Raw genomic sequence first — 18,267 nt, forward strand, 5'->3', positions numbered from 1 at the left:
CATGGGGTCTACGGCCAGCCGGCTCGGCTTTCTAGGAACTGAACGGAATATTGGAAGGAGCGAGGATTCGAACCGCGAATCATTGGTTTGAGACGCTGACGCTTTTCACCACTTGGCCATCGCTCCTTACTATAACCGAATGAGTAGTGAATTCATCCAACGAAATTTGAGCGCCCTGTTATTCTTGTCGACAATGAATTTAAATAGATGATCGCATTACCTCATTTGACGTTTCTCGCTTCAATTCAGAGAGTTCAGTTGATGAAGATGTCGTCTTTCTCTCTAATTGTCTTGTAAGATCTAAACATTCCGCCAGCTGTGAAGAAATGGAAAACACATTATTCAAAAGATCGGAAGGGTATGTAGACTCAGATATACTTGAAACTTTTAGATGAAAAGACTAAGTCATGGTGTAAGACTCTTTCCATATTGACAGGTTGAGTGGGTTTCACCAATCTGTTCAATGGGCGGCTCAAAAGATGTAGTTGATCACTTTACGAAAGTCCGTCTTACTACGAACTAATTAGACGAATATTTGTCAGAAGACGGGGAAATGACAACGCAAGTGCATTCAGAGGTGACGCAGAGTCAGAACTTTGAAGCCCCCTTTCAGTACAACATTAGGGAAAAATGACTATACCTGTTTTTCTTTTGATAACAATGTTTTCTTTAAAGCAGAAAATTCAAAGGTGGTTTCTTCCAGAGAGATGTTCTTGGCATTGATTTGTTCCAGAAGACTTTGTTTTTCTTCCAATAATGCTTGAACTTCATCCAGAAGTTCCTCGGCGTGGTGCTTGTTCAATGCAGACTGAAAGATAAGGATGAGGGGAAAATTTGTTATCTTCCAGACGGATAGTAGTATATTCAATCAATAGAAATTAAGATCTACCCAACCTAACACGATTGTTTACTGCTCACATGACTGGGTAATGAATTATGACGTTTGAGTCCTTTAACCCTAGTAAACTTGAACCCAATTCCCTCGTATTTAGCTCGATAAATTTTCAGACGGAATGTTTCCCATGTAGCAAACATAAAAAAATTATGTATCCACCCTTTTGACGGAGTGACTGAAACGATTGGGAAAAATCCACAGTTCTGACCCGCAAAACTGTCTTGACTAACTGATCAGACAAATAAGAAGCTAACCGTCTCAGTCACAAGAAAACACACAAAAATAAATTCGATTATCTTTCTGAATCGGAAGAATTCCAATAGTTGATCGCCAGACAATAAGAGTTACCTGGTGAGTTTCTTCCTCTCGAGCACGTTCAGCGGCATTTAATTTCAGCGTAAAGTCTCTCGCGTTATCTTCTAATTTTTCAATCTAAAGTGTGAAAAAGAAAATGTTAAGTTACGTAACTTTCGCTATTATGGGAGCAAGGGATGGGTTCGTACGGTTTACGTAAGGGATCGCCTCTAAAATTTGCTTCCATAATGGCGGGAAAACTTCTTCTCGTAAGACATAGTATAAAACGACAAATAACGGAAAATACTTCGGAAGAGAAAAATCAACAAACAAAGAAGGCAAATATTTCAAGGTAGGGGATTTCTTGTAAATTATAATCAACAAACCTTGACTTTATATTGGTCAGCTTTGGTTTTGAGTTGTGATAATACCATTTCACGATCCAAAATAATCTTCTCTTTTGTACTTATCTACAAATAATCCAGCAAGTATGACATTTAAGTCCATTCACTTCAAGTACACACTCTATTTTACTAGCACGTGGAAACCAAAACATAAGTAGTTTCCACATGCTGAAGAGTGCAGCTTTAAGAACGATTTGGTGAAAACCTTTAATTTTTTTGATACTCACAAGAAATTTAAGAAACAGGCTTAGACAAAGAAATGTCATAAACTGAATGTTGATAAAATCAAATTTTAATCAAACCTTTTCTGTAAGTTCTGTATTTTCAATCTCTAATTCTTTTAAGGTTTGATTTGTTGTCTGTACCTGGAACGCAACAAAATTATTGCTATGAAGTGGTGAATTACCATTTGTTTTCTAGGAGAAATTCTAATAATGCTAACTTCAGGTGACAGAATCATAACCTGGAACATATATGTGGAAAATATTATGATATCAAAGATTTACGCCTTAAATAACTGTCACTGATGGAAAAGGGTGATATATATAATAGACACCAATTTTGTTTTCCAACTGAGATTTTTAAAAAAAATCCAAGAACATATTAATGCAAAAATATAATATAAAGCACCCCTAATATAATAATGAAAGTTAGCAATGAAACTCACCAAGTCAATAGCTTGCTGTTTCTCATCTGCCAAGAAGAGATTTTCTTGCCTCAATTGTTGTATCACTTCCTCTTTCTTAGTAGCCTGAGTGGAGGAAAAAGTAAAAAATCATAAAGCGTTCATTATTATCGATTAACTAGAGATTGGAAGCTATTAATACACAATTATCAACCCTGATCAACCGTATTATTTTTTGTAGTATTTGAATTTTTATTCGTTTCATAAAAATTTTCCGTTTTCGACCGAACTCAACAGACGAATTTTCCACAACGTTCTGCAACGCTGTCTGCAGGTTGGGAAAATATTATCTATTCACCTCTACTACCATTGCACTTTGTTCACTCTCGTTTGATATTTGGTAAGCTTTCAATTTGGCGTCCACTTTTCCTTTCTAAAGATGAGAGTAAGACAACAATTTCGAAAAGATAATACAGAAATATTTACTGGGAGTACATGAAAAATCTTCTTGAAATTGATCTGGGAAATTATACAACACATTATATTAAACCAACAGCTATACTTTGTTATATAGCTCTATTAGTAAGGGGTCATTCATTTAGGTCAGTGGCGATGTCATACCACAGACTTTTTCGGCTCATTCGAAAGAAGGTACGGTCAAAAGATTGGCGTTACAGGCAAAAATATAATTTTTAAATAACCTAACAATTCGTCTTTTTTACCTCAGTCAGAGTATAAGTATGCTTCTCTTTCAAGGATCTGTAATCTTGTGACATCGAATCATGTTTCTTCGTCAATCTCTCAAGCTGTCGAATTTGAAAATTGAATAAATTAAGAAAAAAAGTCAAACTATACTCTAAAACAATACTCTAAAACTAAAACGTCTTTGCGTCCTTGCTTTACACTAAGCCATTCTATTCATCTCCCCCCCCCCACACACAATCTTCTTACACTTTGAAAAAGTAGAAAAACTTTGGTAGTGAAAAATGAAAATCTTTATCATAGAAATTAATGACATAGTCGTAGAAGCCTCATTTTGCATGAAAACACGAACCTCAGTTGAAGATCTTTTCTTTTCATCTTCTATCTTTAGTAATTTCAACTCCAGAGTGTGGATCGCATTGTCTCTTCGAGTGACCTAAGAACAGCAAAATCAGTCAAATAAAAGCGATTTTGAACAAATACAGCAAACATCACATAAATTTGAAGAGCGTAATTTTTCTTAGTCTAGCTGGGGGATACTATGGCAGTCGGAGAGGCACATGTAAACCATGAGTAAGTTGTGATTTTGAGCAAATACAGTAAACACCGCTTTGAGGAGTTTGCTTCGTTATCTGGAAAATCCTGTACCAAAACATCAAACAGAACGGACTGGGTTATAAGAAGAAATAACGGCGGTATAAAGAAGAGATTTCGATTGAATTTTTGATGTTTTACCTCGTCCATATATTCTTTTTGTTGATGTTGCAAACGTTCGATAGCTTTGTCTCGTAGTTCAACCTGCAAACAACGATGAAAAAACCAGTCTTGAAATGACAATAGAGCGTTTAAATAAAACTATATAAAAAATGTGCTTTTCTAGAAAGTTTTACATGGGATATTTTGAGGCAGTTTGAGGAGGTCATTTCCACCCCGGGGGTAACCTAAAAAGGGTGGCAGTAAAATTTCCAGAAAATCTTGTGTCCGACAAAATAGTAGGTGACTTTCAAGTCTCAAGACTTTAGGACAGACGTGTTCGGAAAAATATTTTAAAAACAGAAAAATAATGAATAGGAAAAATATCAAATAGGCTTTCTTCATCGGAAAGAGACCTTAGAATCGTTGTCGTTTTTTTGCTCTTCGATGCGTTTGATTTGACTTTGAAGTAATCGTAATTCTCTTTCTTTTCTCTCCACCTGGAAAACACCCAAAGATAATCACAAAATAATAAATTTCTTCATGTTCCGTTGATTTGAGTTCATGTGTTAATTATTTCTATTTTAACATTTTGGCAGTATGCTTATATACAATTTCCTAAGGGTCCACAAAGCCTTAAAATGTTCTCAGCTTGTTCCTAATATTTTGATCATCAAAGTTTTGTTCTTATATAGTTTGTTCCTATAAAGGTGAAAGATTCAATAATAAATGATACCTCCTTATTTAGATTTTCTTCCACGTCTGATCTTTGAGCTGTCGATTCCAGTTGCAGTTTAGCGAGCTAAAAATTGCAAATGCAAAGCTATCTTTTATTAGCAAAATAAAGGTAGAGGGTTAATTACTCATTTTCAATTTTTACTTAAAAAACTTGACAAACTCGACAAACTTGACCAAAGCAAAAGAGTTTTAATTTACAAATATGAGTCGCCCAGTATAAAAAACCACAAAAGAAACAAAATGGATAATCGGTTTGATTTCAAATTTTTCGTGCCAAGCTATCAGCGTTTGTTTATCGCGCTCATACCTCCCGCGAGTTCAAATGAAATTCATTGTTGCGATTTGTGTGGGCAAAGATTACTCTTTTTCCCTATAACTACGAGCATCCAAAGAAATCTAACCTTTCGTTTGCACTCTCCAAGTTCCCTTGTCACGTCTTGAAGTTTGAACGTTTGTTTGGATGAAGCTTCTCCAGAATTTGTTAACTGTTGTTGTAATTTTCTGATGGTCATTTCTTTCTCTTTCACCTAAAATTACAAGGACATAGTTACCATTTCAAAAGATGTACTAACTCATGTTTGCTACTACTAAATTTGGGGATGATACAAGAGTGCAATTGTATAATTAACTGGATTGTCACAAGCATAAAAAATATATAAAATATGTAAAAGGTTGGGGAAAACTTTAGAAACTGCTCATGATCACCTTTGGTCTATATTTCAAAAATTTTGAAAATTCACTGATAGATAAATGGCACTATTAATAATTATACAAGGTAACATTTTTGTTTTGATTTTCAATAATAATGCTCCACTTATAATTACCACTTCAACGAAAACAAAGTCAAACTCTATCAAAACTTATTCGTATATGTATAATTGACAACAAACTAAAAAATGACTTTAGCTTTAGGATCATCAAGGATTTATGTGATTAATCATTAGAAAGTAAACCTGGGTTTGTTAAAAAAATCAAAAGTAGATGTATTACAATAATATTAGTTATTACCATGTTATCAACATTTTGAAAGTCAGTGTTCTATAACAAAGTAAAAAGTAAAGTTAGTGTTAGAATTTCAATTTTGAAGACGTTTGCCAGGTAAGGTAAATTGAGATTCTAATTTAAATTATAATGTTATTGTAATTATTACTGAGATTGCAATGAGCCTGTTCTTCTTGGACACGAGGTTAGATGTACATTTATAATGTAGTCATTATATATCCTTACATTTGTTGTCAGCTCAGAGATGTAAAGTTGAAGATCTTTGATCTACAACGAAAGGTTTTCAAAAAATTGATTTATTCTTTAAAGGTGCTTAAAAAAACCATGACGACATTACAATTCCTAAAAGAAAGCAATTTCTGTACGGATACCGTTGGATAAGAAGTTTTAATTCCAGGTAATATTGTACGAGTAAAAGTGTGATAACTGGTTTATCATCAACTTGAAAAATATCAACAAACTTTTCTCTCTCCATTTGTGTCTCTTCTTCTTTGTTTTGTTTTTCTCTTCTGTTACTTTTAGATGAAATCAACATCAAAACATTCGAAAAAAGAATCGAATAGTCATTAAAAAGATCAAAGGATTCTTTTCATAAACTATGTTGATAAGTTGTTGTGTATTGGAAGCGAAGAGAAAACCTTTCTTATCATAAAATTGTACACAATATGATCTCTCGGTTACCAGACTCCTTTTTTGAACGCGGTCTTGTATTTGTACGCCTTTTCGGCCAATCAGATTGCTCATATTTTTCATGTTGATGATAAACTTCATTAATCGATAATATCTAAAGTCACCGTTGTTAACAAGAAACTCTCATAAACGACGTTCTACTATGTATTTGATACGTTCCCTTATTCGATGAAAGTGCAGTTCCCCTAGAAAATCGAATTATAGAGCGTCTAATGTAAATTGAGAAAGCGAGTTACTTTGTTGTTAGCTCCATTTAGTTGCAATTTCATCCCATCGACCTCCTCTTCTCGGATTGAATCCATCAAATTCTACGAAATAAAAAATTAGTTTTCTTGAAAGCTATTGGAATGGGGAAAAAGGCAACCGTTAAGCATAGTTTCTACCCCCCCCCCCACATTTACGGAGGGGGGGGGTGGTCTTGGGTTTTGATGAACGAAAAGCAAGGGGGGGTTCTTCCTTGAATTATGACTCTTGTACAATCGTTTCATTTATACTGATTTTCTTAGGGGGTGTGTGAAATTTTAAATGAGAAACTATGTAAGGGAGTTTTTTTTTCCAGTTACATGGAAATTAAACTTAGATAAGTACAATATCAGCACCCTAATCACCTTGTTAATCAATTTGCAATAGTAAACAAAATAGAATGTATTCACTTTCTTTTTCTTAATTTCATGTTTTACTTGTGGGTGCAAAAAGCTCCAAAAGTACAAAAACGGTTCCCCAAAACCAATCAGATTCAGAAGGATGATGATCAATTAAATTTAATAATGGATTTTACTTTCTCTTTGAATTCCAACAGTTGTCTTTCAAGGATTTTGATACTTTGATTCTTATTGTCAAGTTCGACTATCCGCATACTGATACTGTCTTCAAGAGCATTGATTTCACGTTTCAAAGAGATGATTTCTTCATGTTGTTTGTTGGATTCTTCTGATAATTCTTGTTCTGATTGCTCCAAAGAGAGAATTTGACTTTCAAGCTTTTTGATGTGGATGTCTTTTTGAGAGATGATTGAATTGGTGCTTTGTTGTTTTTTCTCCAGGTAATTGACGTCAACTACACGGAAAGAAGAGAGATATTTTATACAGTTTTCGATTTCGATTCTCAAGGGAAATCATGATTTTTATTGAACATAACTATGGAATACACTTGAAATTATTCAAAGTTTGAAAGGAAATCACTTTCAAAATTATTTACTAAATTCGAATTAGAGATTGTCAATCTTTTCTTCTGCCGAAAAAGGTATCATCGTCCTAATTATAGAAAAGCTATTGATTTCTTTGTAAGACCTGGTGAAATAACTTGAACTATTTGTTCAAAACTTGAAGTTCAACAAGATTTTGAAAACTTACATCTAACAGAATCAACCATTTCACCAGAATGTGAGATTTCATGAAGAACGCCGTGATATTGTTCAGTTTTTTTCTTCAGTTCTCGCTCCAATTTGTTGATGGTTTCATCACGAGCCAGTATTTGGACTTTCAACTCATCGACATGGTTCTCTGTCGCCAGTTCAGTGTTGTTTCTATAAGTCAGAAGTTTTAAAGCAGTTCAGGAATTAGCAAAATGTAGAATAAAACAAAGAAAGTGTTATTTCCAGAATTTTCTTGTGGAGCAAGTCGTTGACTATTACCTTACCAATTTTTAAAGCTCTCATTCAAGAAGCAAGAAAACTTACCTTGGTAGTGGTTCAACGATGGTGGTTGTATCAAGGAGATTCTCCAATGGAATTGCTTTTAAATTCAGTTTTGAGAGCTAAAAGAAAAGAAAAAATGATGAGAAAGAATGTATTACGTTCGATTAATAAAGCCCAGAATTACTTTTGAGTGATCCATAGGGCATAGTAGGTTAAATCTATAAAGTAGTACCTCTCTCTCTTTTGAAGATTCCATTAAAGTTTCCTTTCTGAATATTCAAAAATTAAACAATTTAAGAATTAGATCAGCCTAAAGAAGTCGAAAATTGTCTTTGAATCATCATCTCCGACAGCTATTGTACAATATTCCTGACGTAATAAAAAAGATTTCATACCTCCCATTTTCCAGTTGTTCTGGCCTTCTTGATGACATATATAAGTTGATCAATATCATTTTCCAGATTATTGATATGGGATTGGAACTGCAAGCTCTCTTCTCCCATTGTAATTGATTCTTCCTCTAAGACCTAAACAATTGATGAAAATTACCAATGATTTAATTTAATTATCCAATCAAAATACTTCACCTTAGGTCCAATGGTGAAATAACTTTGAAAACGAATTTGAATCCATAGCCCATTTCTCTTTGGCTATACATGTCAGTGTAGTGAGACTAGTTCCCTTGAGAGCGTTTTCTACATACTTCCAAAAAAGAATAAGCACTTTAAAGCGGATGGACTTTGTAGCTCAAGAGCTTTGCAAGTGATTCTCTAGTAGTGATACACCAAAATCAGTTCATTTTCAGTTTTTTTCCATTAATAAAGATTGTTGATGGTTTGAAACAATTTTGTTTGACTTGTTAAGGGGGAAAAATTTATTTCATTATTTGCTTTATCTTATACAGTCTTATAGTGAATAAAAGCAGTTTTAAAAGTATTTAAAAGAACAAAAACAAGTTGAAATTTTGTTCCAACTTGCAGCAAAGTGTGAAAATAAAACAAAAATATTAAAAAAGGGGGAACCTTGAAGTGAGAGTTGACTTTTTCTTTTTCCATTTTCAAGAGTTTGATTTGATGATGCAGTGAATCAAATTCTGTTGAACGCTCCTATGAAAATAAAGTAAGGAAAAATTACTTCAAATGCTCAGTCAAAGTTACAACCGGTCTTATATAATTCCAATAATCCCAGAATACATCAAACCCTTGGGGTAGGGTGGGGTAGGGGTCCTCTTTTCCACAAAAAAGAGATTAGTACCATGTGCTAAAAGAGAATGGTGGTACCTTAGACATATTTTCGTGAGAATCAGGATTAGTACCCTGCAGCAGTACCCCCTGGAATTATCTTTGAGTGAAAAAATCTAAAAATAAAATTTGAATAGTCTATTTTTATCGATATTGTACATTGTTTCCAAAATAAAACACCCTTATTAGTGCTTTTGGAATTATAATTTTCTAATTGGAGGAATCTAAACAATATTCTAAATTAAAAAGAACAGATGGAAATTAAACGAGGAAAACCTAATCATAATATCTTATTGATATCGTTATTTTCAAGACATAATACCACTATAATATCTTTTTATTTCATTTTATTCTAACTTTATAATTAATTTCTTTTGTATTCTTTACTCTGCCAAATCTCTGTTTAAAATATTGTAAAAATAATATCAAATGTCAAAAAAAGTTAGAGAATCTCTTTCATTAGAAGAAGTACTTTCAAGAAAGAGGAATCATGTTTATTCGAATACTTGGAGCTCTAATTTATGGTATTCCGTCATGCCTTCATGCATTTGGTTTTTTTGTATTAATCACGACAAATTTTGGTGATGAAAATTCAATACAGAGGCTCTATTTTATCATGTTAAGTTTCAGCGAGTTCACTATCTGCTCACTGGGTATAGCTGTCTGGTATATGAGTGATGCAAAATTTATCCGTATGGCTCGAATATTTCTTGGATACACCCTAATGTATCAAGTAATGATCGCGTTAACCATTGACAGATTCTTAAAAATTTTCCTTAACATCAAATATCCCTTATATTGGACATACAGTCGAACAGTAAAATTGATGATTGTTTTATGTGTTATTAACATTATCATTTTTCTAGTCTTCCTTGGAGTTGAATCAGATTTGGAAACCATAATCATACTCCACACATTTTATTTCCTACCATTTGATGTTATTTTTTTAATTGTTGCGACTGGTACCTATGGATATATATTTATCATGATAAGAAAAAACAAAAAGGTCTGTCAGTTTGACCCTTCCACCAGAACAACCCAGCAAAGCGAACAAAGTAACACAGATAATTCAACAGCAAGAAAAGAACGTCGAAATAAAATTCTCAAACAAAACAAGCAATTTTTATCAACATTTCTATTGGTGATAACTTTCTCTACTTTCACTGTCCTTCCAGACTTTTTGTATTTCTACTACTACCAACAAAATACAAAGAGTAACACTAAGTGGTTGGAAGCAGTTATACTAGGTCTAATGTACTGTACAAGCCATATATGTGATTTCTTCATCTACATCTTTTCATCAAAACCAATTCGAAAGAAACTGTTAAAATGGATAGGACTTGATAAAAATATTTGATTGACATGATGAAAAATGTGGCGGTATGACAGGGATGTTGACAAAATGCATCTACCCTCTATCATTTCAAAATTTGGATTAAAAATTATGTAGTTTTTTTACATCATCAAACAGTTCCCAATTGCAGTAAAAACCAATAACAAAACAAGACAAATACATAAAAACAACAAGTTCTAGGAAAAGACTTCAAACTTGTTTGATTTATAAAAAAACTTTAGGACTAAAAATCTAATACTGTAATACTATAAACTTTTGACTTTTTGTTTTCGTGAAAATCAGGCTGAGCTTAAAGAAATCTTACTACTTAAAAAGCTTTTTAAATCAACTGTATTTCTGTTAGCACTCTAATGAGGATGGCACCTAAATAACAAATTTGAGAGAATACCCTGGAGCACCACCATCTAAAGAGCGACAAACCCAAGAGCAGCAAGAAAGCAGCCATTGTTAACTAGAAATTTATAGATTTATAGATTTAACCATGAATTGACTTTAAGAGAGATAGGTTTTTCCTTTCATTTTCCTATCAAAATAGAGCATACTTATCATATACCTTCAAGGGGACTTACTTTAGTGGTAATTAATTTTTATTTATTCACAAAACCTCCTATGGAAATAAAAAAGAAGAAGAGTACTGAGGCAGTAGGATACCGTAAGAGTTAATCAGTGCAGTACTTACTTTCAGTAGTTCAGAAGTGCTAATGAGTTTATTTTCCAGTGTCAACACTCGATCGTTTGAATCATTTTCTAAATCTTCTATAGTTTGAACCAAGATCTCATTCTGTTCGCTCAGTTCCCCAACATACGTTTGAAGGGCTTGCAATTCCTCCTGTAATATATAAAGTATAATCCAGTTTATTTAATATCCTTTTCAAGTGCTATATACCTCACCTGTATTTATACTGGTCCTCACCTACGAGACTGAAAGTCATAGATGTTAAATAATATTTTATTACTCACAAAGTCCAAAGTTGTTGAGCCATGTATTATACACACTAATGCAAAAAGAAAAGTTTGATTCTTAAAAAAAGAAAAGAACTCAACAAAAACCATTAACCCTTCAATGAATGAAAATTTCAGAAAAACTGGCAGAATAAAATTTTCTTTTTCAGACCAACTGACCTATCTTTAAAACTGAAACAAAAAATTAATCTTACAGAGCAGCTTTCATTTCTATCTGGTGACTTCAGCAGTTTAAGTTTGGAGCGGAAACTTCCAGTGAATTGTTGAGCAAAATTTTCTCCAGAAACGATCTGACTAGTGTCATCATCCTCATCATCCATAGCTTTTTATGGAATCGTCTACAATATTTCAAATGAAATAATAATTGTAAAATTAAGAAATCCATTCTATGAGCAAGCTGAAAAACTAAATATATAGTTTATCAAAGTTCATCTAATTCCAAAAATTTATATATAGGATTGAACACTTTAGACCCTAACTCACTTTTAGCCCACATTCTAGCCAGATCTTACATCCAAGAGGTATATTTAACATAATTGGAAAACTTGTTTCTTTATAAGGATGCAAATATTGTGACTCCCCAAGCGATTTGAAGTACATAAAAGTCCGATCGGTAAAAAGACCGATCTTCTTTGGCCTCTACTCGACCGGTCTTTTTACCTTTTGGGCCGCTCGGATATTGAAGAAGGCCGATGCGAGGCTGCTTATTAAAAGCGGCCACAGTGAAGCGGCCACATAGTAAGTTTTAAGCCGCTAACAGCGGCCCTTAGAGGACATTAGCGGCCCTTAGCTGCCATTAGCGACCCTAATCGGCCATTAGCGGCCCTAAGCGGCCCTTAGCTTTGTTTTTCAATTTACTTTCATTTTCAAGTACATTTGGAATAAAGAAAGATTTTTTCAGAAATCAAAAAGTGCAAAACAAAAAAAAAAGATAAAGGGAGGGCGCTCAAAATAAAAAGAAGCCATCAAATGTTGTAAATAAAATAAAATGATTGCTTCCCCAGTAGAGGAGAGGGAAAGCTTCCAAAAGGGCATCTCGCAGGCTTTGCTTTCTTATAAGCTCCTGATCTGTGACGTTTCGAATGTTTGATGCAACTTTTAGAATGCGAGAGAAAAAAAAGTTCAGTAAAAGTTGGTAAAAGTTCACGTGATAACACGAAGGAAAGCACTCAGAGGGAGCTCAATGTAAACAAACATTTAGTAAAAGTCTGCACTCTGCTTCGTTCGTTGTGGGTCATGCTGGGCTTGGCTGAACCTCAAGATATTTGGTCTCTCGAGACATTTTTCTTGCTTTCCAAATCTATATTATGATTTGAATAGAAATGTAAGAGAGCAAAGTATTTCGCTATTCAAAATTACTAGATAAACAAATTCAGAATCTGTAAGTAGTTAAAGGAACAATTTTTTAAGGATAACCCTGTCTCACCACGAACGATCCTTTTGTTAATAAACAGCCGAATTCAACCGAAACCATTTAATCGAAATTCGGTTATATTTTTGAGAAGATCCCTAAGATATAAGCGAAAAAGGATTAATTGATCAAATACAAGGATTAAATAATCGAATATGGGAGATTAAAAATAACCGACTATAGGAAATTAAATAGTCGAATCATTAACTGAACTTCATAAACGAAAATCGATTATATTTTTGAGAAGATCCCTAAAGAAGGCCGCCAATAGGCCGCTGGCCGCTTGGCCGGTCTCTCGATCAAGAAAAAGCCTCTAATAGAGGCCTTGAGGCCGTTCTTGGAAAAATTATATTGGCCGCTTCATGGCCGATCTTCTAAAATGTTAGGCCGCTTGAGATTTCACTTCGCCCGCTATGAGACCGGTCTTTTACCCGCTTTAGCCGATCGGACTTTTGTGTACTTCAAATCGCTTGGGGAGTCACATATGATATTCCTCCCTTTAATATTTGCTCATGTTTTTCTGTGCAAAAATAAAAGGCACATGAAAATTAATGGAATTATTAAGGTATAAACAGCTAGATATTGTCTAGTTAAAATGAGATAATATATATTTTTTGTATTCGCAATCTTTCTTCATGGTGAGCTGTAAAGTGTTTAAAAAAGTTGACTTATTAACTTGGATGAAGTTGACTGCTCAATTTTGATGAATTAAAATATACTTTATTTGGAATTATTACATGGCAAAACACTTGTGTTTTATTGGGAAAACATATCATTTGAAAGTCAATGGTTTAAAGTGAAAAAAGGAGCTAGTGTTTACATTGTGTGATTAAGACCATATTCAAAATATACACATCTTTCAAAATTTTTCCATTATTTTTGTTGTTTTGAAACAAAACCAAGATTTCCTCTAGGATCAGATTCAGAATCAGACTGTGGACCTTACAGTAAAGGTTCAAAGTTTTTCATATTTCAAAGTTCTCTAAATATTTCAAGATGTATCTTCTTTTCACCTTTTACTATTTTATAATCTCTGACGAAAACTGGAATACCATACAAGGGTAAAATTGTCAACAAAGTGCTGCAAAAAACCCTTGAATTTAAGGAGAATCTAAAAGATTAAAAATTTTGTACAAAGAATCATGGAAAAGGAGGATTTGCTTAATTTTTAATTTATTTTACACAATCCCCTTCAACTAGGAGTAATTTGTTATTCAATAGACTGTCACATACTCCCGAATGTCTAGGTACCGTAACTTTGTGTTATGTTGACATACCTTGTCTAATTCTGCCATAGCAACTATCTGGTTCGCAAAGTAGTTACGAGTGAATTTTTTAAACAGCTTAAATCGAAGGAATAGATATTTGATTTGCCTTTCCATCCGCCATCTTGAATTGTATGCAAACAAAAACGCTGTGGTTGGATTTAGTTGGAAAATATGCAAAACATACGCAAGTTAACACAAAGATTAAAAAGACAAAAAAGCATCTTATAAAGAAATATTATAATCATTAGAACAATAAAAGATGGAATTTCTTAATCCAAAAAGAAATTCATAGTGCGGAAAGGGGTCTGATCCCCCCCTTCTTAAATGATCCCCCCTTCTTGGCATCCCCCCCAACCTTTAAAAATACCTATCCCCAAAGATTTCGGGCTAAATTTTTTATGGTAAAAAGGGAAGGGAAACAGTAAAGAAAAATTAAGTCTGGCAAATATATACCAAATATACAATATATATACCACTTTTTAGTGAAAATAAAGAACTTCCTTTCATGCAGACCTAATTTCATAACAGTGCTGGAAAATAATCTACAATTATATGTAAGCCCCCCCCCTTCTTAAACGATCCCCCCTCCTTGCTACCCCCCCCTTTTTAGTGAAAATTTCTAATCCCCCCCTTCTTCACTTTTTTGGAAGGTGTCATCCCCCCTTAAGAAAGGGGGGGGTTCGAACTATGAATATTTACAGAACAACAAAAGCCTTTTAGAAATTTGTTCGTAAAGACATTGCATATTCTGTTTTCATGACATTAAAGAATTCCACCAAGACGGAGTACACCGAGTACACACATCAAACTTTCAAAACACGCAAACTGAAAGCAGTAATTATGACGTCACACATTCAGCTGGATCAAAACATTGATTTGATCGTCTGCTGACGGTTCTATTCCGAGGAGAATAATTTACCGTCAGCCGAATAAGGAATATTTCTGTCCTTCGCGGTGATTTTCAGCTTGAGTTTATGTCTAATGTTATGGTTTTTTGAAGTGCTTGTTCTAAGAGATGAGCGAATTTGATTATTTCCAGTTTTCAAAAGAAGCAAATTTAATCTTTCTTCTACAAGATTACACTTTAATATAATGCCAATTATGCATGTAAGTTTTACATTAAATACTTTCTTTTTGCATATGTTTTGCATACTTTCTAAGGTAATTTCACCACGGCAATTCGGCCACCATAATTTTTGCATACGATTCAATATGGCGGATGGAAAGGCGAAAAGGTCTATTGAATAAATCGTTCTCTTCAATAAAGTGTGTCATATGCTTTTGAAGAATCTTTTCGAAAATCTTTATTAGGTGTGAGGTGAGAGCGACTGGGCGATATCTTTCGGGTTGAGTTCGATTTCCTCCTCTGTGGATAGGTACAATGAGAGATTTCTTTAGAGTTTCAGGGGTCTTTCCAGTATCGAGGCATTTTCTCCAAAGGATGAGAAGAGGTCTTTATAGTGATTTTTTGCAGTGTTTTAGAAAAATTGCAGGGAAGCCATCTGGTCCAGCAGCAGAAGTATTATCAAGTTCATCTATCATATCTTCAAAGTCCTTTCTTGTTAGTGGGATATCTCCCATCTGCACTGGTTGGTCAGTTGTTGAAGGGGGAGGATGTTTGGGTGTGCTGAAGACTGAGCTGTATTGTTTGGAGAGAATATCTGCCATCTTTTTTGGATCACTGATAAGGTTTTCTCCATCAATTAGCGGTCCAATTTTGTTTTTGACTTTTGCAAATTGTTTTGCATATGAATAGAAGTATTTTGGGTTTTTCTTGATTGCTTTTATTGCTCTATCTTCCTCAAATTGAGATGAATGTTTATAAGCTTTTTGAAGTCTTACTTCTGATCAGAAACCCAGCGCGCTATCCGTTGAGCCACACTCGCACAGCAGAACACAAAATTTGTCAACTTGCTATGGTGAGATTGCATTGAAAATATGCAAAACCTTTGCAAAAAGAAAGTATTAATGTAAAACCTTACAGTACATGCATAATTATTGGCATTACATTAAAGTGTAATCTTTTAGAAGATTAAATTTGCATCTTTTGAAAACTAAGAATGATCATATTCGTTCATTTCTTAGAACAAGCACTTCAAAAAACCATAACATTAGACATAAGATAAACTCAAGCTGAAAAATTACCAGCAAAGGTACAAAAATAATCCTTATTCGGCTGATGATGAATAGGAATAGAACCACCAAATGAGCAAATCAAAACATTGATCTGAACCCCCTGATTTACAGCGGCTTTTACTAACGTGTTGTGCTTGACCTTGTATATCAAAACGGGGGTTTTGATATTTTCTTGCACAGGAAGACTAATATCATATGTTTTGCATATTTTCCAACTAAATCCAACCACGGCTTTTTCGTTCCTCTATTTTTGCATACAATTCAAGATGGCGGATGGAAAGGTGAAAAGGTCTATGCAAATCAACATGGATTTCGCTCTGGCAGATCATGCCTAAGTCAACTTTTGTCACACTACGATGAGATTCTATCTCTACTTGAGCAAGGCAAGAATGCAGATGTTGTCTACCTTGATTTCTCCAAAGCATTTAACAAAGTGGACTTAAACCTCGCTCTTACCAAAGTTCAAAGTCTTGGTATTGGTGGAAAAATCTTGAAATGGTTACAATTGTTTTTAATCAATCGCTATCAAACTGTACTAGTGTAGTGGATGGGACTCCATCTAACCCAACACCTGTCATATCAGGCGTCCCACAAGGGAGTGTTTTGGGACCATTGATTTTCCTCATCTTAATGACATTCAGTTAGGAACATTTGGCGAGTTCCTGTACGCGGCCGCAATCAAAAAAATCATAACATCACTCATTAAAAAACGGCGTTCCCGTCTCTTCGCACTTTTTTTAGCCTAGACGATGTAGCAAACATAGTAAGTATAAGCACACTGTGCTTTTAATTGGCTGAAATGTTTTTTTGCGTCGGAAAAACTTTTTCAAACTTTCAGCGATGATTGACCAAACTGTTACAATGAAAATTATCCAGCGCATTTTTTATCTTCTTACCTTCTTCATTTTCAATGAAGCACTCAAAGTTTACTGAAGGTAAGCACATAAGATATTCTTATAATTAATGATACTCATTGAAACACGCTTCGTTGTGCACTGCGGTGGAGTGCATGACGTAACTCGCGCGGCAACTAACTCGCCTTCTGTTGGAAGATCATATTGGGCGTTTTGGCGTTACCACCCATTGAAGCAGCGGGCGCCTCTGTCTTTCCACTATTTTAGATGGTCTTAACAATAGATCCAAAAGGGCGCCATAATCTTGGAAGATGATTTGTTTTGGTCTCTGGCTTTGGGAAGTAGCAATGTTTTTGGTTGTTTTCAATGGGAAATGGTAAGAAACTTAAGTTTACAAGTGTCATTTAGTTTTTGCTGGTTTATAGAATGGCAGGATCCTGGATGGTTTCCCTAACTGACATTGATGAAAAAGTTCAACACTCTTCGACAAGAAGCTTTGCAGATGACACAAGACTCATCAAAGGCATAGAAATCGTTGAGGATACACAAAAAAACTTCAAGGAGACCTAAATTCAGTCTATGTATGGTCAGATGATAAGATAAGGTGGACATTGGATATTGTTCACCTAGATGGAAGACCATCGAAAGCACTTTCAAGTATTCCAAGTAATCTCTGGGTGGATTCAATACCTTCTATCTTTTTGCTTTGCAATTTGCAAATCGAGTGCATGATCTTATAGCTAAATATCATCCTACAAAAAAAAATTTGCTGGCAATTTGCAGACTTGATGCGAATGGTGTTGAGTGACCTGCCTCTTTCACTTCACAACTTTTACACATAATATTCTAGTTGGTATCTCTAAAAACTACATAAAAATAACAAACATATGACAATAGCAAACAAATAAACCAAGGACTGCTCTGAACATTGCAGAACATTGCCATTTTAGTTTGCACAAACATAACATCAAAAGCTGCGATTTGCAAATTTTGAATGAAATGCCGCCAGCCGAATGCAAAAAGTAAACATTCCATCAAGGAAGCAATGTGATTGGTCGACAGTTTTCCAAATTACAGCACGAAGAGCGACTAATATAGAGCAGAGAAATCTGCGCCGCTTTTTGTCCTTATTTTATCGGATCGGGCGCGCGGGGGGGGGGGGGACTTGTAAAATGTGTTATTTGTATAATTATGTCAGTCGACTTGATTCATGATATATTACTCACATTTCACTAGATGCATTTTCGCTGTGAAATTATCCGCAAAATTTATCCCCGACCAAAACTTTTACTCAATTTTTTTTCCTCCAACCAAAATTTTTTACGGCTTTATTATTATTAACCGAAATTAGTGCTTTTAAA

At 34.3% G+C, this 18,267-nt stretch overlaps 1 protein-coding gene across 3 annotated transcripts in view; it reads right to left on the minus strand.

The window, feature by feature from the left end:
* The window catches only part of LOC136824612 (putative leucine-rich repeat-containing protein DDB_G0290503), a 37,280-nt gene extending 25,703 nt beyond the window's left edge, over positions 1-11,577 (minus strand). The window contains exons 1-23 of one of the 3 annotated variants that reach the window (XM_067080600.1): positions 11,432-11,577; positions 10,954-11,103; positions 8,702-8,785; positions 8,075-8,206; positions 7,722-7,798; positions 7,396-7,568; positions 6,822-7,099; positions 6,280-6,351; positions 5,579-5,620; positions 5,360-5,389; positions 4,753-4,878; positions 4,350-4,415; positions 4,030-4,113; positions 3,656-3,718; positions 3,273-3,356; positions 2,941-3,024; positions 2,577-2,651; positions 2,261-2,344; positions 1,896-1,958; positions 1,576-1,659; positions 1,244-1,327; positions 641-808; positions 221-316 (exon numbers count right to left, since the gene is read on the minus strand). In XM_067080600.1, the coding sequence (XP_066936701.1) occupies positions 221-316; positions 641-808; positions 1,244-1,327; positions 1,576-1,659; positions 1,896-1,958; positions 2,261-2,344; positions 2,577-2,651; positions 2,941-3,024; positions 3,273-3,356; positions 3,656-3,718; positions 4,030-4,113; positions 4,350-4,415; positions 4,753-4,878; positions 5,360-5,389; positions 5,579-5,620; positions 6,280-6,351; positions 6,822-7,099; positions 7,396-7,568; positions 7,722-7,798; positions 8,075-8,206; positions 8,702-8,785; positions 10,954-11,103; positions 11,432-11,557 (2,325 nt within the window). In that variant the 5' untranslated portion in view covers positions 11,558-11,577. The remainder of the gene's footprint in view (positions 1-220; positions 317-640; positions 809-1,243; positions 1,328-1,575; positions 1,660-1,895; positions 1,959-2,260; positions 2,345-2,576; positions 2,652-2,940; positions 3,025-3,272; positions 3,357-3,655; positions 3,719-4,029; positions 4,114-4,349; positions 4,416-4,752; positions 4,879-5,359; positions 5,390-5,578; positions 5,621-6,279; positions 6,352-6,821; positions 7,100-7,395; positions 7,569-7,721; positions 7,799-8,074; positions 8,207-8,701; positions 8,786-10,953; positions 11,104-11,431) is intronic. The other 2 variants (XM_067080601.1, XM_067080603.1) reach the window with 2 other exon arrangements.
* Positions 11,578-18,267: the final 6,690 nt, after the last annotated feature.

This window comes from Clytia hemisphaerica, unplaced genomic scaffold, assembly GCF_902728285.1.
Source record: "Clytia hemisphaerica strain Z4C2 unplaced genomic scaffold, Clytia hemisphaerica genome assembly, whole genome shotgun sequence".
Lineage (NCBI taxonomy): Eukaryota > Metazoa > Cnidaria > Hydrozoa > Leptothecata > Clytiidae > Clytia > Clytia hemisphaerica.